The sequence below is a fragment of the Ctenocephalides felis genome, unplaced genomic scaffold, assembly GCF_003426905.1.
Source record: "Ctenocephalides felis isolate EL2017-DRISC unplaced genomic scaffold, ASM342690v1 CF-g0.4_SCAFFOLD_00845, whole genome shotgun sequence".
Lineage (NCBI taxonomy): Eukaryota > Metazoa > Arthropoda > Insecta > Siphonaptera > Pulicidae > Ctenocephalides > Ctenocephalides felis.
The window spans coordinates 61,149,334-61,172,090 of record NW_020536999.1 but is presented as its reverse complement, the minus strand read 5'-3'; the positions used below and the strand labels follow the sequence as shown (position 1 = coordinate 61,172,090).

General features: G+C 29.8%; 1 protein-coding gene, 1 non-coding gene and 1 pseudogene across 3 annotated transcripts in view; all 3 read right to left on the bottom strand.

The window, feature by feature from the left end:
• The window catches only part of LOC113364080 (LIM domain and actin-binding protein 1-like), a 56,054-nt gene extending 36,099 nt beyond the window's left edge, over positions 1–19,955 (bottom strand). Inside the window, exons 1-7 of one of the 2 annotated variants that reach the window (XM_026606539.1) lie at positions 19,802–19,955; positions 13,042–13,163; positions 9,499–9,663; positions 8,270–8,441; positions 7,910–8,136; positions 7,338–7,483; positions 6,476–6,557 (exon numbers count right to left, since the gene is read on the bottom strand). In XM_026606539.1, the coding sequence (XP_026462324.1) occupies positions 6,476–6,557; positions 7,338–7,483; positions 7,910–8,136; positions 8,270–8,441; positions 9,499–9,663; positions 13,042–13,163; positions 19,802–19,901 (1,014 nt within the window). In that variant the 5' untranslated portion in view covers positions 19,902–19,955. The remainder of the gene's footprint in view (positions 1–6,475; positions 6,558–7,337; positions 7,484–7,909; positions 8,137–8,269; positions 8,442–9,498; positions 9,664–13,041; positions 13,164–19,801) is intronic. The other variant, XM_026606540.1, reaches the window with a different exon arrangement.
• On the bottom strand, positions 1,431–3,121 carry LOC113364077 (annotated as a pseudogene).
• LOC113364479 lies at positions 4,177–4,338 on the bottom strand. Its single transcript, XR_003366170.1, has one exon. It is a non-coding gene; the product is annotated as a U1 spliceosomal RNA (small nuclear RNA).
• Positions 19,956–22,757: the final 2,802 nt, after the last annotated feature.

The window sequence follows — 22,757 nt, the reverse complement described above, 5'->3', positions numbered from 1 at the left end:
AAAATGATAATTAAAAGAAAAATTAATTAAATAATTATTGTCCATTAATAGGTAGATGTTGCTGATTAGTATTTGGCTGAAGCAGGTCCAGCCGTTACGGAATACTGACCAAAGAGTGCAGAAAATAGAAATCGAGGTGTTGAGAGAACGGAGTATCCGAATTGAATGATCCAAAACTGTTTCTGAATTATACAGAATTATTCATTTGTATATTGTTGGAGACTGGTGATTAGTTTTTTGGCAAAGGCAGGTCCAGCCATTTCAATGATTCAGAGCTACACGTACAAAAATAGCAGATTTTGAGAGAATTAAGCATCCGATTCAAATGATTCAAAACACTTTCTGCTTGTGTTTGACAAAACAATTGTTTTTGAAACAAAAATTGTATATCGAAAATAATTTTAATTTTAATTCTAGTTAAAATATATTAGTGCAATATTTTTAGTAAGAAATCATTGGTGTTTATTTAGGTCTCTGGGTAAGGCTTTATTGTTACACCACTTCGAGTTTTCCAATGTGGGCAAAAACTTTGGAAAATTGTATCAGCCATTTAATTTAATTTAATATTAATGTAATCATCAGAATTTGAATTATTTTAATATGTTGATTAGGTTTATTACCGGACAGCGCGTAGCAGTCTTAACAATCTAGATCTAATAATAAAATACATTATTCAACATAGATAAATAATCACTTCACCTGATATTCATTGATTTGATCAACGTGATATATAAGATACGATTGTGTAGCGTGCTTTTAATGTACACCCTTCATTTTACAGTTGCCAAAGACAAATTTATTTCATATAAAGCCTTCAGTTTATATAATTGAAGTATATAAAGTTCTCGCAACCAAAAACATTATTACCTAAATTTATAATTCATTTAAATAGCAAATAGTTATATTGTACATATGAAAAGGTAGTTTAATTTTTTTTTAAATATCTTAATATCACACAAACAAAAGGACATTTTTACTATTCATGCACTTACATTTACTCAGTCATAGCATATATTCAGTTAAACATTTTAAAATGCCAAACAACATGTGCACTAGATGAAATGTCCGTATAATCGAGATTTAAAATTCACAATGATAGTTTTTTTGCACAATAGCATGATTCAATCATAAGTACTTGTAGCAAAGGTATAATATTCATTTTAATTAGTTAAATATATTTAAATATGAATATATAATTCTTATAGAGAATTAGAGAGTTAGATTATATATTTTAAATATTTAATTATACGTATGTATATATATATATATATATATATATATACCTAAAATAGAATTTTTTGATATAATTGGTAAATTAAACTGACACACAAATACTTATAAATGGTGCAAAGGAAAGATCTTTTGCAATAAAAATGGCACATCATTAAGTTATATTTATATGTATATATTATTTATTATTCAATTTATTCGATAAAAACACCGCCCCATTAAAGAAGAGTCATTCGGTTTTCAAGGCGACGTTTCACATACTGCGAACACACTAGGACGTCGTTCGAGTCGCGCCACCGCCGGTACCCGACTTGCTAGGACCAGGACCTGGTGACGTCGCACCGATACTGTTCTGATTGGGATTCTAGGCGGACGGGCTGAGGGTGTCTTTTCTTGGCGGCATGCACTCGTTGATGGCGTCCAGGCCTTTCGCTTCCGCAAACGTGGTTTTTTGTGATTCGGCGAGAAACCTTGCAGAGCGTTCCGCAGCGATGTCTTGCCGCCCCACAACGCCCCTAGCGGCAGCGCTCCGGTCGGGGTCAACCCCTTCAGCTGAAGCACCGATTCGCTCTCCTCACGTAACACTGAGAATACCTTTGCCATTTTGCCAATCGCTCGAATTTTATTACGTATCGCGCCTCCTTGCGGACGTTCGCTTCGAGCGCATCATCTCCGTCTGGCATTAATTCGTCATCCGAGCATATGCTCAGAACGTTTACTAACATTTGCGTTACCTTTTCGCCCACAAATGGCAACGACCACGTGAACACGTCCATGAAATTCGGCAGCCAATACGGATGAGGAGAACAATTGAACTGTCTGATGTTCATAACGTTATTTTCATATTTCAAAACAGCGGCCTTATTGTTATAAACATCTAGGTAATTCGGTGCCGAAAAGATCGTTATCACGAAGGAAATCCTGTCGTTTGACTTTTACGATACATTCGGTAGCCAGCGTCCTGTGCTTCGTGCGCTCTAATAATCGATAACAAATTGTTGTTGTGTAGAAAGTCGCAACAAGCGGCGTAACTGTAAAATATGAACATCCACGAACCGAGTTATGCAAAAAGTGATCCGTATTGCGTTCATTACCAAATCCTCCAGTGGATCGGACCACAGCAGATCGCACATTGGCCCGTAGGCAGGAGGCTCTTTGAATCGATCCAGTCGCCTAATATCTTCTAAATTATGATTTCGGGCGACAGACCGCCATGCACGCATAAAAATTGCTGGTTCATTAAGCCGCTAACGGTAGACAATCGAACGCATCCATACACGCATCGTAAACACGTTCAGAGTATTTGATTTTGCATTCTTGTTTAAAGGTAAAATATTCAGTTAAGTGTCGACACTCGTGATTGCCTCGTAATAGGTATAAAGTTGTCGGATGGCACAATTTCAACGCCCATAAATATAAAACGCATTCTATGCTAAAATATCCCCTGTCGACGTAGTCGCCTAAAAACAAGTACTTCGTGCTGGCCGGCGAACCGCCTACCTCGAACAGCTTCATAAGATCGTAGAATTGCCCGTGAATATCTCCGCAAACGGTAACCGGTGCTTCGATATCAATCATCGTTTTCTCTGACCGTAATAAGGCCGCGCCATCTTGTATAATACGGAGTGCTACAGTTTCATCATCGATCCGACCTTCCCTTATAAAGTGTTCTTTGAGTACATCGGGCCTCGGCTTGTCAGTACGCGAATCAAACACTTCCTGAACGGTAAGTCGATTTCGTGGCGGAAATGCTACGGTCTCCATTGTACGCTGTGTCGTCGACGGCTTTCCATTATTAGAAGATTCCATTATTACACTATTACACGCACTCTACACCACATACATTTGATAATTTTTTTACACTAATAACAAGTAACTGTATCACAAGCTTCGCGCCTTGCACCAATAGTTTGTTTCCAGGCCCCGATACGAACTGCGCCTAATAACCTAGGTATGCTTAGGTATCGAAAACAGGTGGACTAACTCTAACCAGACTATATTTTAGAGCAATATTACAGCGAAAAGTACACATAGCCCTCTGTTGTCGTGATTTAGGAAATGCAACATGTTGCAGGAAATGCAAATTTGATACCTGTATTTGGATTGGATGTTTTTGCTTTTAAAACCGGTATTACGACTATTTTTAAACAATCAAACAAAACAAAATTAAAATATACTATAAAATGCAATATTTAATTTTGAGAACGTAAGAAAATTAAATTCTATTTTCTAATATATATTGCATTAATTTGTACAAGTAATTATTAGTTTTTATGGAAATTGAAATAGAATTTTAAGAAACATTTCGTTGTCTAAGCTAGATCTTATTAACTTCCAGCAGGGTAGGTTATAGTAAGGGCCGTAATTAAATAATTAATTGTTCCTATTAATAGGTAGATGTGCTGATTAGTATTTGGCTAAAGAAGGTCCAGCCGTTACGGAGATACGGAGCAAAGAGTGCAGAAAATAGAAATCGAGGTTTTGAGAGAACGGAGTATCCGAATTGAATGATCCAAAACTGTTCTGAATTATACAAAATTTATTCAATTTGTAATGATTGGGAGAACTGGTGATCAGTTTTTGGCAAAGTCAGGTCCAGCCATTTCAATGATACAGAGCTACATGTACAAAAAATAGCAGTTTTTGAGAGAATTAAGTATCCGATTCAAATGAGTCAAAAACCTTCCGCTTGTGTTGACAAGCAATTGCTTTTGAAGAAAAAAATTTGTATGTCGAAAATAAGATTTAATTTTAATACTAAAAGTTATATTAGTGCAATAAATTTAATAAGGCATCTTTGGCGCTTGTTTAGGTCTCTGGATATGGTTACACCCACTTCGAGTTTTCCAATGTGAACAAAAACTTTAGAAAATTGTATTCAACTATTTAATTTAATATTAATGTAATCATCAGAATTTGAAATATTTTAATATATTAAATTTTATTACCGGACAGCGCGTACGCAGTCCCGACTACCAAAAATTACACGCCCGAGTTATCCACATTAGAGACAATCGCAGGGGTCAATCCGACCCAGGTGCAATGGCCAGACCTCGCCCTGGGGGAACCGCCTTGTTGATCACGGTAACCCCGACGCCAGGTAAGTATGCTTAAGAATCGAAAACAGGTAGACTAACTCTAACCAGACTATATTTCAGAGCAATATTTACGGCGCAAAGTACACACAGCCCTCTGTTGTTGCGATTTAGAAAATGCAACATATACCGCTAAATAAATTTGATACCTGTATTTTGATGTGTTTGCTTTTAAAGCGGTATTACTACTGTTTTTAAAAAAATCAAGCAAAATTTAATTTCACTATAAAAAATGCAATATTTAATTTTAATAATTTAAGAAAATTCAATTCTATTTTCTAATACGTATTGCAATAATTCGTTCAAGTAATAATTATTATTTATGGAAATTGAAGTAAGATTTTAACAAACATGTTGTTGTCTAAGCTATTTCTTATTTTGAGTCGATGAGTCATAAAGGCGAAATTTAATTATGAGTAAATGGAAGATTTCCTGAATCAACTAGTGATAATGATCAAAAATTTTAAGGTGAATTAAAATTCGGTATTAATACCGCCAAAAATTTGTATGGTATCCCAGTATTCGGTATCAAAAAATTCTACTGCCATAGACAAAAGAACGTTATGGCAACTTCAATCAAATAGTATAAGTGGCAAATAACGACACATAATAAGGGCGAGGTAAAATTTATCAAATTTGATTATTTATAATCACTTGGTCCTCGTAGGACATAAAAAACTTACTTTCCAAACAATCCAGTAATAACTTCTAAAAAGATTGCTCTAGTTGTTATTTTGTATTTACAAACATACACACTTCAGAAATTCATTTTAACACCATGCATCTTATTTCTAATCTTGTGTATATATTTTCATGAATGAAATTTGGACGCTTGTGGACATATTAATTTGACTATGATTTAGTTTAATTTTAAACGTCAATTTCGTGCATCAGTATCAAACAGCAACATCAAATTCACTATTTATGTGTTACATGTATCCTATGTGCACATTTGCATATACTTATTTATTTTTAACATCTAAAATTTGACAAACACATTCACAAAAACTTGTTTTTTTATTAGTACTGCCGGTGTTATCATGCTCATACACAGTATCACACGTCTCTACATCTAAGATGAAGTGATGTGATATAAAACTATCTAAAAATCATATTAACTAAACTTAAATTATAGTTGTTCGTTAATCCCAAAAATGTATTGCTTATATATAGTGGAAGTTTTTCATAAACTTCAATTCTGAAGACTAGCCAATGAGAATAAATTGGTCACTAATAAATATATGTTTTATTTTATCATCAGCCAATTGTAATTAATATTCGATATCTTCTCAGCAAATTTTATCTAACGACAACTGACAGAAATTCTGTACAGCAAATTCATTAATATTACCGTGGCCTAAGCTACAAGTTGTTATACTGTTATACTAATTTGAAAATAATGGATAAATTAATGTGCTGAAATATAATGCATAATTGCATATGTCAACTAATAATTGACAAAAACTGATCAGACTTTTATAACAATACTTATAAAAAATTTGCATAGATTTGAAGTGAAGGTATTATAAGATTAATATTGTTCACATTATTAATTGTACAAACTTTTGAAATTCCATTTCAATAATTTCAAGCCTAACGTTGAAAAGTAAGAAATAAAGAATCTTATTTTATGGAAATTATACAAATATAATAAAGACAGTTTAGAAAATCCAGAATATACGAACTGGTGGAAATAAATTTAGAAAATTTGTAATCTACATATTCACATATGTGGTAATATATAATTACTATTATGTGTATACAAACAAAATTTAATTTCTATTGCTCACAATTTCAATAAAACGAAATGAAAATCATTTTTACAATGAGAATCTCCTATATTATATTCTAAAAAATCAAAAACTGTATATTTTTATGGTGATGGAATTATGATTTAGTAAATGTTTTTAATCATTAGCAAAGAAAAGACGTTTCAAACTCATGCACATCTAAACACATCAAGATTATGAGAAATTAATCAAAGCATTAATCAAATATCAAAGTTCGGCCGAACTGGCAAAAAAAACCTTGCACAAAAGTTCAGATCGCAATCACAGAATTTGTAAATGGATAACAAGACTATTTACACAATCGCGTGTTATTTGTATGTATTTGTTTAAATTTAGAAAAAAATATTTTAAATAACTTACCACAAATCGATTCACTTTTACACGTGGTGACTTGTTCATTTGATTCGTCATCTCGCGCATTGATTCAAATCTATCCCGCAGACTGAAAATAAAAAAAAAAATTAGTTGAAATCTTTTATTATTACAGACAACACTCCTATAATGTGTACTCTGAGAAAGTGATCTCCATAATACATCCTTACATCCTCTTCAATTCAATAAAAATAATTCAAAGGAAAAAACTACCATGTTATACTGAAAAAATGCCAAAAACATTCCAAAAATTCAAATAACCTGCTATATTTATTATAAGTTTATCAAAAAGATTATACATATCAATTAAATCATCACTGGTATTTTATAATTTTTTTTTTGCTATTAATTTTTAATTAATTATAAGATCTAATTAATCTTTTATTTATTACAGACAGTTTTCAAAAACTTTCCAAATGAAACAAAATATGCTGTTGTAGAAGCAATTAAAAGTTGGCTAAGACATGCCAACGAACGATACATGAAGAATAATTTGTAATATAGATAAATTACATATATATAATCATTGGATTGTGTTGTGCTATCTAGGCAGTTATCATAAAAAGCTGTAGGAAGCAACAAAAATCAAATTATGAATTAAAAAATAGTATTATATCATTAGTGCGAAGACTGAATATTGATTTCAATATTTCAGTAAAAAAAAATTGTTGCTAGTTGTTACTTCATATAAAATAATAAATTTAAATATTTCATGTTATTCTAATTTGCTTGCTAATTTGTCTTTATTATGATATTGATTTAACATGAAATAAATTAAGTTTTTTTATACTTAATGCATTATCATGATGTTATGAATTACATAATATACAAATATTAAATATATTTATACCTTTTGGCACTTTCTAATTGTGAGTCATTATTTTCAGTTTGGCACTCTTCAAGAACATTTATCGTACTTTGTTCCCTTTTGATTTCATTGCTTTCCCATTTCTCAAATTTGGCTCTGAGTTGTTTGGCTCTTGCTTCATTTCTTGCCTTTAATTATAAACACAATGTAAATGTGGAATGGATGTGACATTAGATTAAATTAATTATTTTTGTTACTAAATAAAATAATTAAGTTAAATATACTTTTCATTTATACTTATTTCTAGCATGTGTTATATTTGGAACAAGTTAATAAAAACATTTAATATATCTACTACACCTTCTTAACCAATAATTGATAATGAATTAATATTCAATAAATGTAATATTTTGAACTATTTTTTTATATTGGCTAAACACAACAAAAATTGTTTGGCTATTTAATTCTAACCGAGTATATAGAAAAACAAAGAAATTTTTTATGACTCCAATATTAGATTTAATAAATATTATTTTAATTTCCAATGTTTCATTACTTTTCTTATAGCTAGTTTTTTTTTCAGACAATACTAATCCATTAATTCCAGCACTTACCTGTTTCAAAAATTCATCCTCACACTTGTCACTCGCTTTAACATAATCAACACCATCCCTACCGACACCATTCTGATGGTGACCATTCTGAGGTTCATTTTCATTTTGAACTTCATCATCAGTATCACTGTCAGTAACACCAGAGTTGTCACTCTGGTCATTGGTATCCAGGAACCTCCTTGGGGTCTCCTCTGGAGGAGGTGTAAACCTCTTCAAGGGTTTAGGACCTTTAGAAAAATTAAATTCATTAATTAACTAAATCGATATTTATATTGAATTAAAGTTCTGCATGACTGCATTGTGGGTTAGTATTTTTAAAACAAATAATCGGGATGGAGTTACAAATTCTTTGGTATATACCTTGTGGCTGTGTTTCCTTTCGTTCTTCCATCTGTCTGAAGATATTCAACATTTTAGTAGCGGTGTGGCTCTTTTCGGCAATTTCTGGATCATCACCATTTTCATCATTACTCTTGTTGTCAGAAGTGACAATGGATGGATCCCTGTAGACTTCTCGTTCTGGTGATTCGGTCTGTTGAAGAATTAAACAGATTAGCTTGATGCATATGACATATATAGCAATTTAGTAAATTTTAATTTACATTTAAATATTTAGAAACATGCAAAAAATATTGTTAATGTTATCATCATACAATCAAATTTAATATTTGTATAAAACAACTGGTTTTTTATTCTTTCATTACCATCTTAACACATGGAATAATTTTAAGGAAAGAAAAATGGCTGTGGTAACACATTATTCTTGGAGGTCAGTTTTTTTTCCCAATTTTTATTTAAATTATGTAAGCACTTTGCACATAAATTTCATACAATTATAAGTATACATTATTTCAAAATTAGTAACTATTAGTATATAAATAACACACAAATATTCGTGCTTTCCAATTGTTTGGAATAAATATTTTAAGCAAATTAATTATGCAATTTAACATAATATATTAACAACTACATAAAAAATTGTAAAAGTTTCAAAACAAATTATTTCACTACTTTCAATGATTCTGATTTCTAAATTATACTTAAAATTCAAAGATGATTTTTAACTGTTTATATGACGAGCCGATGCTTTATTAAATATTAATTTAAGAAACATTGAATGAATCTAATTTATACTGATATCAGAGTCCTAAAACCATTTTTAAACATAAAGAAAATTATTTTTATCTAAATTATCACAACTGAAATGAAATATGGTCTTGTATGTAATTGAAAATTACACGATAAAAAGTAAAATAATAAAAGTAAATTATTTCATTACTTTCAATGACCATATATGTATTTAAAATAAGTTGATTTTGAATGTTTTAAATGCATTGAAATGACATTTGGTTATTTATATCAATATCCTGAAATAACTCTTAATCATTGTAATAAAAATAGAAATATCTCAAATATGAATCCTCATTTTCTGAAAGATACAAAAAATCCAAATCAAAATATTACAAAGAGCAATTTGGTTGCTGTAGTAAATTATTTCTAATCAAACACACAATCCTGAAAACAACACAGATTTTCAAATCAAACAAGCCAAATGTTAATAGCTCCACACAATGTCATAACACCACAACCTTAACAACGCCCTCTCTGGGAGGCGTGATTCTAAATGGCTTTCTCTCAACACTTTTAGGTTGATAAGTCTCAAAGAATTTGAATTTGCTCGAAATTTCTGCAGTCTCGATTTTGATCTCTTCTCTCGTTTCGCTACTCTTCACCACGTCTTCGGGGTTGAAAACCTTCACCCATTTTTAATTAATATAATATAAATTGTAAAAACACTTAAGAAGTATATTATGTATGCAATTCTAGAATATAACATATATTCACGGAAATATTATACTTAACAATCAAATGATCTTGATTTCGATTCAGGAGCTAAAGGCATTCTATCACCAATTTCACTATTGTAGTTTTTCTACATTTTTTGTCTAGTTAGCTTCAAATTATGGCCAATTAATTTTTTCCTTTTTAACACTAGAAAGACGGACGCAGTCATTTTGACTGTTTTCCATTTTCAAACATAAAAATAACTATGTATTTGAAGTCGCAGCTTCGTGAAATTTTGTGACTTTTTATACAACATATAAATGCGTAGATAAATCGTATTATTTGCTTTATCTCACTTTTATTTTCAATATTCTTACATGTTATGCCTGCATGGACGGAAAACAGTCATTTTGACTGCTCTAGAAATTTTACATTACAAATGGCTTTGTTATTGTATTACAAATCGTTATATCGCGTGCATTCATCTACAATATGCGATAATGCATTTGTTATATAAAAATAACCGAATTTTGGTAAGTATTGACATTAGACCGGTCTTTTTCACGTAGTAACTTTCAGTATAACGCGTTGTTCAGTTGATTTTTTAGAACTTATAAATAAAATTTCGAAGAGAAGTGAATTATTGCAAAAGCTAACAAACATAAGTAAAGAGTGTTCCGACATAGAATCAAATGCAGAAAATTGGGCACAATCATCTGATGATGAATTGGATTATATTCCACGTGAATCATCTAATTCTGAGGGTAGCGATGAAGGTGATCACTATTGATGAAAATGAAAGTGCCATCAGTGTATGCAGGAAGGTGCTAAGTGGCTCAGAAACTGATGAAAGAATTCAAGAAACGGAAACAGCTCTCGATGGTACTGTATGGACAAAAATTGCCGAAGGTGGTACTCCAGGAAAGTCATCATCTGTGTTTTCAAGGGTGTGAAAGGGCCAACGATCTTTGCAAAAAAGAATATTATTACAGGTGATCTTGTCAGTGCATTTTCGTTGATAATAGATAATTATATTATCAAACACATGAAACAGTGCACAGAGGAAGAGGGCAGTCAAATTTTGGGGTACGATTGGACAACATCGTTACCGGAAATACGTGCATTTATTGGAATTTTATATGCTCGTGGGGCCTATGAGGCAAAAAATTTGAAATTGACTTACTTATGGTCAGCAAAGAAGACATGACAGATCAAAGGTAAAGAAAATATACCGTGAAATCCCACGTAGTTCACGTAGATGACCCCTGCAAATATTTTTCAATATTTTGGATTTGGCTGCGATAAATGTCTGGATTCTTTACAAAGAAGCGACAGGAATAAAAATCCAAAGAAAACAAATCCTTAGAGAACAGTTTTTGTTTGAATTGGCAGAACAGCTTTCCGCGGACTACGCGACATCAACACAAAAAAAATCAAAGGAAAATGATGACCCACAGACACCATGCACATACCAGTAGTAATAAAAGAAAATTTTGCCAAATAAGACTTTGTCATAATAATAAAACTAATAATACGTGTCAAATTTGCAACAAACATGTTTGCGGAAAATGTACTCATAAAAAGATCTAAAACTATATTTGCATGAATTGTAAAAATAATGAACTTTTTTGTCAGATGAACTATTTTTTTTATTTTTAGCACTCAGATAATTTGTATAAATGTAAATAGTACATGAAATAATAAAAAATAATTTTAAACAAATTTCTAAACGCATTATTTGTTTTTTTCACAACGCAGTCATTTTGACTGTTTTCAGGCAATGTAGGTATACTCAATTCGTCCGTCTTTCTAGTGTTAAAATTATTTTTTTTTATTTTTGTAATTATTTTTTTTCTTTGTTGAGCAAATGGTTTAAAATTGTAAGAGAAAGACGAAATATAAATAAACTAGGCGTAAGTGCCTTAAGGCGAGTTGCAAGAACTTCCTGATACGTGTAAATAATCAAGTTATATAAACAATTGAGATTTAGCTGTTTAGTTTTCAACAGTTTATTTCGAAAATAAAATTGTTGCTTTATATTGAAATGTTTCAAACAAACTTATAATATCGTACAGGGTACTGCAATTAAATTAATTATTATGCATGAACACATGTTTATATGACGTTTGCGTTTAGTAAGCTGCAATGAATTTTTTTGGTTGAACCACTATCGTAGGACTATAATATTTTAAGATATTTGGTTAGATTAGTCAATCGTCATTCTATATTTATTTAAACGTTTAAATATTACAAAATATGTACATTTAATTAAGAAGAAACAGCCCAGCAGATCTTTGACTAAATTAATCAGCACGTTTCCACACTGACTTCATAAGAATGATCGTATTTTTTTTCCAACAATTAATCATTAATCAACACGATTCCAAAATTATTTGAATGGTATTTTAATTTATAACATAGAATATTTGGCTAAAATGTGGACGAAAAATGTAACACTTTTCTGTTAATTACAATGGAAAAAGATCGTTGGGCAAAGGCTAGTACTTTTTGAGTTATATCGAATGTCTTTTAAATTGTCGGTGCAGCCGTTTTTGAGAAAACTTCGACGAAAGGTAAAAATAGGCGCATTGTACACATATACATACACAGCAAATATGGTCTCAAACGATTCAAAATGATTTAAAACGTCGAGAAAACATTAATTAGCAAGTCGGATTTTTTCGTGCGTATAAACTTCTTCAGGAAGTCAATAACAACAAATTTAAAAATTGACTGGAAAGTGCTGGCGAGGGTACCATGGAATACATTAGAATTGTGCTTGCTCTTGTAAAGATTTCAAAAATAAAAACCAAACGTCGGGAAGATTTTAACACGAAATTATGTAAGAAGTTTAATGTTTGTTATACATTTTCTCATATTATTATTTTGAAGTCGCTAATATAAGGTATATCTCTATGTGAAAGTAAACTGCTATAGTTCATACGTATGCCAATTGAAAGTTTGTTGAATAAATATTTTGACGCTGTGTTCCATCTTAGGGGGCGAACATCAATCACGTGAGCAAGATTTTAAGGATTTTTGGACCCCTCCCTCTCCAATTGTGATACATAGTGATATTCAAAATTATCCCCCCCCTCCCCTACCAAACATCACGTGTATTTTCAAGTACGTGAAAAAACTGTAAATTTTTTGAATTTATTTTTAAAATGTTTGAACTTTTTAAAAAAAAATAGTTAAAAAATAAATACACGTGATATCTTACCATACCCCTCCCTCCCCCACGTGATATTTCGTGATTTCTGGTCAAACCCCCCCCCTCCCCCTAAAAACCTCACGTGATTAATGGACGCCCCCTTATCTTATTTGATTTGATTTAAAATACTAACCTGAGTATTTGATTTCTTTAGTTCCGGTGTGCGTGGTGCGTGTGGCGTGTGGGGCGATTGGGCGCTCTTGGCGGCACTTGCGTCCAATTCCAAGAACATCGATCGAGACTTTTTGCAGATACCTTGAATAAGAATAAACGACATTACACTTATTAGATAGAGAATATATATCATGCATAAGTTATAAAATTTGTTCCGGCTATGAACAACAATTCTGAAGTCTAGAAATATTAATTAACCCATTGTCTAAACTCATCTCAATAGCAGGATATGCAGATTTTTATGGAATGTCGAATAAGCATTCTTTTAAAAGCAATATTTGTCCTGAATTTTTTTAGATCTTTTGTCCCGGATTGTCCCGGGTTTTCGAAAAGTATAGGTAGTATATAGGTTCAAATTGAATCTTTGCAATTACTTGATAATACAATCATAACTACCCCTCAAATAATTGAAAATGATACACATACAACAAGTATGTTTATATGAAGCAATACGTTATGAATGAGAAAAATGCTGACTACAAATTTCCAAGGGCGGGATATAATAGCCTCTCACATTAATAAATTCTAAATTTTCAAAAACATTTACTTTTCAAAATTAAGAAACCTAACTTTTTGACTACCTCGCACAAGTGCTAAATTTTCAAGTTAATTATGCAGAAAAAGGAACAGAATTTTAAACAAGACTTAAAAGTAGAAAAACATATGGATCAAAAATGTTAGATATGTAAAAAAAAGAGTATATGGGTCATTCTTTTACAAATCGTACGGATTTTGGTAAAAAAAAAATGTGACATTTTAGAATTGGCTGAAATTTTTTTTATAGATATTAGACATAAAATCATTTGACACGTATTTCAGGATTTTGCCGGCAAAAAATTTTTTTTGGTTGATATTTACGATTGAAATATTGCCGATTTTCTCAATTTTTATGAACTTCCTCTGCATTATGTTAATTATCTTCAGTTGTGTTGATCAGATCAGTATTGTTTTTTTTTATTATATTCATTATGAACTCAACTTTGAAGTAATTTAAAAAAAATATTGTTTTTGCAATTATTTTAACAATAATAACAATTGATTGTTTACATTGGTTTTACATACGGGCGCCCCGACTTAAATCGATTGCGTAAAAAACCATATTGTTTCTTTTTTTATCTACTTTAATATTATTTCTACTATTCGATGGCATGGCTATTACATCGGAAGATATTAAATGTTTCCGAGCGCAAGTCGCGCCGCGCGTCCCTTTGAAAGACGCATCGCGCGTATTAAATGAGTACAAGTACTGTTTTTAACTAAAATATTTTACAATTTCGTTACTGAGAAAAAATAAATATATTGTCTAAAATATGTAGTAGTATTTAATTGTTGTTTTCGAAAGTGCTCCCAGTGTCCTGGCCTAGAAAATTTGATCACAGAATTAGAAAATATTTTTGAGAAAAATTATATTGACGAAATTAGGTACAGAGAATGGACTAACGTTGATAGAACTATGTTGCAATTAATGATATCCCCAGTATACAAATATCTACAAAAATTGCAGGCCACTTTGGAAAAATTATTACATTCATTTCTTGTAAGAAAACAAAATGAATTTATGACAAAAAAGGGAAGAACTATCACAGAATTAATGCATCGTAGTGTGTGATTTTTCAGAAAATAATTCATGCGTTGTCCAAGATGCTGCTCAAGGATTTTATTGGAATAATAATCGGGCTACGGTGCATTTAAAATTTATTACAAAGATAATGACGATAATGTTCGTGTTAAAAGGTTAGTAATTTTTTTAGAATGTCTGCAACACGACACTGTAGCGGTTTAAATGTATTTCAAAAACATTTAGTTGAATTCGTTGGTAAAGAATTGAAGCAAATTACAAAAATCTTATACTTTTTTGATGGGTCGGGTGCGCAGTACAAAAATAAAAAGAATTTTGTAAATCTTACTTGCCACGAAAAAGATTTTGGTCTGGTTGCAGAGTGGCACTTTTTCCCAATGTCACGCGGTAAGGGCGCTTGCGATGGATTGGGTGGAACTTTGAAAAGGCTAGCTGCCAGAGCTAGTCTTCAAAGAGCATCAAATCCAAACCAAACGCTAAAACAATTATTTGAATGGGCAAATGAGTCTCTTTGCAACATTTCTTCGAAATATGTAACCAGTGAATAATATATTGTTGCCGATAAAAAATTGAAGACAAGATTTTAAAATGCAGTCACAGTGAAAGGCACCTTGAAATATCATTGTGTTATACCTTGAAAAAAATCAAGTGCGGGCCTAAAAACTTTTCTTTGCAAAAAGAACGCGATTCAACTGTTTTTCAACTTGTTAACGTTGTGACATGGAATATATATTATGTAGTACATCAAAAGAAGCTATATTATATAAACTTAATTATAATGCAATAAATGAATTATTTTAATCGCATTCTCTTGTATTTATTTTTTAACGAAATCAAACCTACCCAATACAATTAATTTAACTTTTGTTAATATTCCAACGAATAATAAGTTTTAGTTTATCAGTTTCAAAAATATGAGCATTTTGTATAAAATATTTTCTACAACATATTTTAGACAATATATTTATTTTTTCTCAGTAACGAAATTGTAAAATATTTTAGTTAAAAACAGTACTTGTACTCATTTAATACGCGCGATGCGTCTTTCAAAGGGACGCGCGGCGCGACTTGCGCTCGAAAACATTTAATATCTTCCGATGTAACAGCCATGCCATCGAATAGTAAAAATAATATTAAAGTAGATAAAAAAAGAAACAATGTGTTTTTTTACGCAATCGATTTAAGTCGGGGCGCCCGTATGTAAAATCAATGTAAACAATCAATTGTTATTATTGTTAAAATAATTGCAAAAACATTATTTTTTTTAAATTACTTCAAAGTTGAGTTCATAATGAATATAATAAAAAAAAAACAATACTGATCTGATCAACACAACTGAAGATAATTAACATAATGCAGAGGAAGTTCATAAAAATTGAGAAAATCGGCAATATTTCAATCGTAAATATCAACCAAAAAAAATTTTTGCCGGCAAAATCCTGAAATACGTGTCAAATGATTTTATGTATAATATCTATAAAAAAAAATTCAGCCGATTCTAAAATGTCAAGGTATGGTTGGTGTACGGTTTGTAAAAGAATGACCTATATATAGCATGGCATAGCAATAGTAAAGTTTATACTAGAAGTACGTAATACTGATTAATAAATTAAAAAACCTGTTTTTATAGTCCTTAAATAGTATTTTTGTTATTTGCATGAAAATGTTTTTTCGGGTTGAAAAGTTTAGTGAAGGTCATAAATGTTGATATTGGTTATATTGGCAACGTTATAAAGTTTGATATGAAATTTGTGCGTCATCACACGAAAAGAGCCACAACAATTTGGTAAAATATCGAAAAATTTAAAATATGAACTAAAAGATATACGGGCACAAAGAGGATTAGTTAATAAATTAATAGACTCTTCAAAATGCCTAAAAAATTTGTATCAAATACATTAGTTAATCTGTCAGAAATAAATGAAAAGTATGTCAACTCTTAATTGACACCCAAAATAAAAAAGCGTGCTGAATTATATCTCGTACTTGAGACAATTAATACAATTTAATTGTTATATAAAATTATATTCGTTCATCTTACATTTATTTTCTGACATCTGTATTTAAAGATATGTATGCGTGCGTTTGTAACACAAAAAATAATTGGAACATCTTAACAGAAGCAATTAAAAGTTTGAAACTGTTTTATTTCACACATGTGTACAATGCGAACGTCTACATAAATACAAATATATATATATATATATATATATATATATATATATATATTTGAAGTCAGTCACGCTGAATGATAAATCATAAAAAAACTGGTACAAGCACAATGGTAAAGTTAATTAACGCAAAAGGCAATCAACGCCAAGATATCATGACTGTATAACTAACAATAAATATATTGTGCACACACAAATATATTTATATGTATATATATATATTCATCATCGGCAATTGTAAGAATCTTTTGTTGCGAAAGATAATTTTTTATTGTCAATTTGTAATCGCCGCTTTAATGTTTTTGAAAACGATAAAAATATTCAGACAAAGTCAATGGAATATAAAACCATTGTCTTATTCATGTACAACTGCAATTCGTTTATAAACGTTCTACTATCGTAATCGTAAATAGAAATTCTACTATAGTAAATAAAAATATATAAAACACTCAGAAGTAGTCGGCCGAATAAATATAGGGTAGGGCGGGGCACAAAGGTCAAATTTGACTTTAAGTAGTTATACTGTCTAAACCAAATGAAAAATATAACAACACACACGAGTCAAACGAACAACTATCGTACAATTTTCAGTAGAATTCCCTGTTAATACCTAATTATAGAAATATGTGTTTCGGCTATTTTACTAAAATTTGTCATCTGCCCATATTTACCCCATTGGCTAGGCTAACAGAAAAAACAGAAACAGATATAATGTCTCATTTTTAATTTAAAGGAAATTTTATGAAATAATAGCTAAATTAATGAACCCTAACCAATGCATATATAACATTGATTTGGTATTTTGTCAGAAATTTTCATCAGCAGAGTTGAAATAACTATTAATTTAATTTATCTCTTGTAAAATTGCTATGCTTTCAACCAATGCATATATAACATTAATTTGGTATTTTGTCAGAAATATTCATCAACAGAGTTGAAATAAGTACTAATTTATTTATCTCTTGTAAAATAGGTATCTTTAACTTAATTTATTTTTTATTTACTATTTTTTATTGTTTACACCTTTGCCAGAATAAATGTTCGATTGGTCCTTTTTAATCTACCCATATGTGAGTTACTTATAAGGAATGAAAAAATTTTTGTTGAATCTAACTTAAAATTGACAATACATCTTGTAGAACAATTAAATAAAGTATATTTAAAAATTATGTTAATGTCTCGTAAACTAAATAACAGTGTAAACAACCAAAAAAAACTGGCAACAAAAGAAAATACTTTTGTTATAGATTTTCCAATATCCCCATTTATGTCCCGATAGCGATGTCTTAAGAAATAAGGAGATAGCTGATTATACATCTTATTCCGCCAACTTCAAGTTTTGTTCTGAAAAAATCCTTTTAGAAATATTTATAATGGACCTTTTTAACCAAAGCGCTTTTAGCCCCGTTCTGCCCTACTGCATATATTTTGCAATGAAAAATGTGAGTATTTGCCTTGGCAAGTTGCGTGTACTTCCCTATACCTGTTAATAATCGAGTTAATCAATAAGAAGTAAAGTTTTGTAATTTAGATAATTTTTTCAAATGTTTATTTCGAATAAATGGATTTCAATCGATATATTTCTAACAGATTTATTAAATATTTAATTATTATATTAATTATGGAGCACAAACACTCGATTGCATATCCTAAAAGGCAACTTATTATACCAAATTTCAATGACTTTTCATAATTCAACCACACTTCTTAGTCCTTTAATATTTCATCATGTTCGCATAGATTTTAAACTCTAAACCATGTTAGGATTAATTACAAACTTTTTTTTAAATTTTAATTTAGCCGATTTTCATCTAAATATAATCAGCTCGATTATATTTTTCGAACAGTTTTTTAATTTTCAAAATCGGCTAAAATGTGGACAATAAATTTTGCACTTTTCTGCTAAATATAAAATGCGAGTCCCTAACAAGTTTAATCCTAAGGATTTTAAATTTATTTTTAAAATCGGTGCAGCCGTTTTTGAGAAAACGTCGACAATAGGTCAAATTTTGAGCTCAAATACACATACATACAAACTTTTTCCAAATTTGGTCTCAAATGATTCAAAATGACTACAAACATCGAAATATATTAAAATAGCAAGACTATCTTGTTTTCTGGCAAAAACAACTTCTTTGGAAATTTAGAAATATACAAAATGCACATTTTGATTTTTTCATAAGATGAGGACTGACCGTTAAGTTGCCGGGCTTTTACTGGTCTTTTCTTTTAACAAAGTTTATGACACGTGAAAAACGATCTACGGATGATTTGTAAAAAAATGTTTATGATACAGAACGTGCAGAATCGTCATGATAAATTTATTGTTTAAGAGTCACGACCTCGAATGAAATTATAGGTCTTAAAAGTTGATGAAAATATTTAGTGCCGTTACGAATTTTAGTCTTAACACGAGAAAATTTCACAAAATTATGACTGTGCTATAAAACAAAAGGAGATTCTGAATGACATAGTTATTCCTTAAAATGAAATTATTAAAATATTCCTTAAAATAATAATCCACTAAAAAGTGATTTAAACATTTTCTTTGTCGGTATTATAAATTCAATTAAATTATAGTTCATTTTTATTTTTGTTGTATAACACATACTAATTTACCAGTTAAGACCTCGAATTGGAAAATATAAAACTATCTAGTCTCAAGAAAACTCATTCACTAAAAATTTTATATAATTTATTTTATATTCATTATAATTTTAGATATTCGGCACAAACAGAAATAATTTGTTAATTGCAATAAATATATTCCTGAAAAAGTAATAATACTGAAAACACTGCGGACAATACTTGGTACGTTAAAAAAATAAATAACCAAGTTATACTTATTATTAATTATTATTGCATATAAATCGTAAAAACAGAGTTTTTGCAATTACCATGATCTTGAAAAAGCGTAATTAACCCTATAATTATAAATAACTAAAGAATGTTTTTTTATCAAAACTCACCAGCATCAAATACGGACATGTCCTCCTGTTCGATACCCTTAGCTTCCTGATCATTTTCGCGTGCGCTTACAAATGCTTCTCCTTTCTCAAACTTCTCCATGATCGATTTAGCCTTTTCACATGTCTCCACCACTGGTGGCTTCTTCGAAGACGTTATGCCTAAAAATTTAAGATTTTTATTAAAAAATCATTTATTATATTATTAAAAATAATATGTAAACAAATGTTATTTGATAGCAACATGTTATGATACCAATTTCATATTTCATAATAACTTGATCAATAAAATCTTATTTCTTTAGAAATATGTTTCATATGGATATATGAAATCAATGACCAAACAATTTACCAAATCCTAATAAGAATATATAAATTCAGGTGAAAATTTTAAATATTCTGTTGTATTCAAGGATTACATAAGATGTAAGTTTTCATTCATGCATTTCAATATAGATAACGGAGACTGGGTACGGTTGTGCCAGGATACTATAGAAATAGTTTCATAACAGCTGAACTATACTGATTTTGAGATAGGGTCCAAAGTGAGAAAGATGAAGAATGATTGCTAGAACAAGTTTCCATTATTGCGTCAAAGAGTCAAAAATAAGTTCTTTTGTTTGAATTCTTTTAATCATAACTGTTAATTGTATACAGATAGATTACTTTTTTGTTAGTTTGCTGTAAGTTGAACATTAGTAGTTACTTACCAGCAATTAGTTTTTGCGTAGATAATTTAACTAATAATGATGATTTGTTTTCAAAAGTGTCCGTTGGTTACGGTTGTGACAAATTTTTGGGTAGGATTGTGACATGTATTTCTTGTCCTTTTCGGGTGAAGATTAAACAGATAAAAAAATCAAAAATCTTACTTAACTAAGACAAAATACGAAACAGCAAGTAATAGAAAAATTTAATATGAGAATAAAAAAGATTTCACCAAAAATTCTTGTTAACTTTGTTTAAAAAGTTATGTTTTGTTATTATATTTTATTCATAAGCTTTGTTTAAATGTTTATGCTGTGCTGTGTACATTATTACATATTATTGTTATTAACGACAATAAAAGTCGTTATAGACCATTTTGGTATTTATACTTATTGTTTTTAATTTATTTTTATAACTGTCACTACTGACCCCAATCGCTGTATTGCCCTTTTTTTGTATGATTTGATTTTATGACTGATACATCGTATTTCAAGACAGTATTTCAGTATTTCCACTTAGGCAAATGTTCAAATTACCATTTAATTTACTTTTCTCCTAGGTAATGGCTGATCAAAAAAAAGTGGCACAACTTTACCCAGTCTTCCCTTTATATGGATTCATTAAAAATATGATTTGAAATTTTTTTGCACCAACTAATTAGTTCAACGTTCTCATGTGATCAATAGGCAGATTCGACATGTATAAATACATACTAGTACATGCATAAATATAACACTATGCCAAATTATTAAATAACATATTAAGATTTTTTGCAATTTCAACAACTGGCCTTACAGGAAGTTATAAAGAACTTATAATCAGTCAGTTTAAAATTGCCTACAACTCATTTCTAGTTATTACTAATTTCTCAGATTTTTTTAGATTTCTAAATTTTTGTTGTTTATACCAATAAAATTACATCTTTATCAGTTAAAATGATGGAGCAGAACGAAAGAAACAAATAAAATTAGAATCAAAATATATTAAATTTAATAAATATATGATGAGAATTATTAAGATGTAATCTGCCTAAAATTAAAAGTTGATAAATATCATTTTGTTGTCCTTTGAATTCTATCGTCGATTAGTGGTTAGAGCTATGGGATTTAAATGAGAAGTTCCAGGTTTAACACTAGCCTCATATTAAAGTAGTGGCATTGGCTTTCACTTGGAAATATAGATACCAATATGTTAAAAAAATCATCATTATTTTAGAACTGTAATAATAAATTCATTCCATAGAAATAGCTAAGCCAAGATAAATAAGCCATGTTATTTAAGAAATCTGCACAACAGCTCACAGGGTTCTTCAAGTTCTGATTGCTATTAAATAAAAAAATGAAAAATAATAAAAAAATAGTAACTCCAAGCTATTTGATAATATAAAATATTATCAAAAAGTTGGAAGATACCCATGAGTTACCATTTTACAAACTAAAATCTTTAAATATTAAAAGATATAATTTTTTTTTTAAAAAAAGGTTATATTATTAATAGCAAATTCCAATTAAATTAGTGGTGTATTGCATCGTGTGTTAAGGCAAATTGCTGGAACTTCCCGTACCTTAAGAAAATATTCGAGAAATATTAAATGTTTTCAAATAGATTATTATAAATAATGTAACTTTCATTATTCTTATTTCATAAATAGTAAATAAACAAAACTGTCTAATATTTTTAAGTATATTATATAAACGGAATTGCAAAGTTAAAATTATTTATTTGAGGTATGTAAGTGATGTTTAGAACTTTAGATATTCAAAAATTATTATTTATTATTACATTTACAAAATCGTCGACAAAATATTGTCTCCATACATACACACACATCAATTTTTTCTGAAGTATGCCAAAATGTTCAGAAACCTCAAAAACTTTAAGATATGCAACGTAAAGATATGCAAAAATATTCATCTCCAATTTTTGGCTCATTACTATAGCTTATCCTATGGGAGTTAATAATACTTTCATAGACAGAAATTTTATGTAGAAGCTAACCCCAAAAAATCAGCAAACAAAAAGCATATTATTAAAAAAACTTCTGTGAATTAGCTTATATTAATTGCCAAATTAGACCCTTCTAAAAAGATAGGACTCGAATTTCATTTGGTCTAATCGTAATTGAATACTATTTGATCATAGTAGATGTCGCTAATCTATTTATTCCACGAATGTTTATTTTCGTGTCCCACTACTTGTAATTAGATTCTCGTAATTTTACAAGATTCACATTAAAAATAATTCATATATT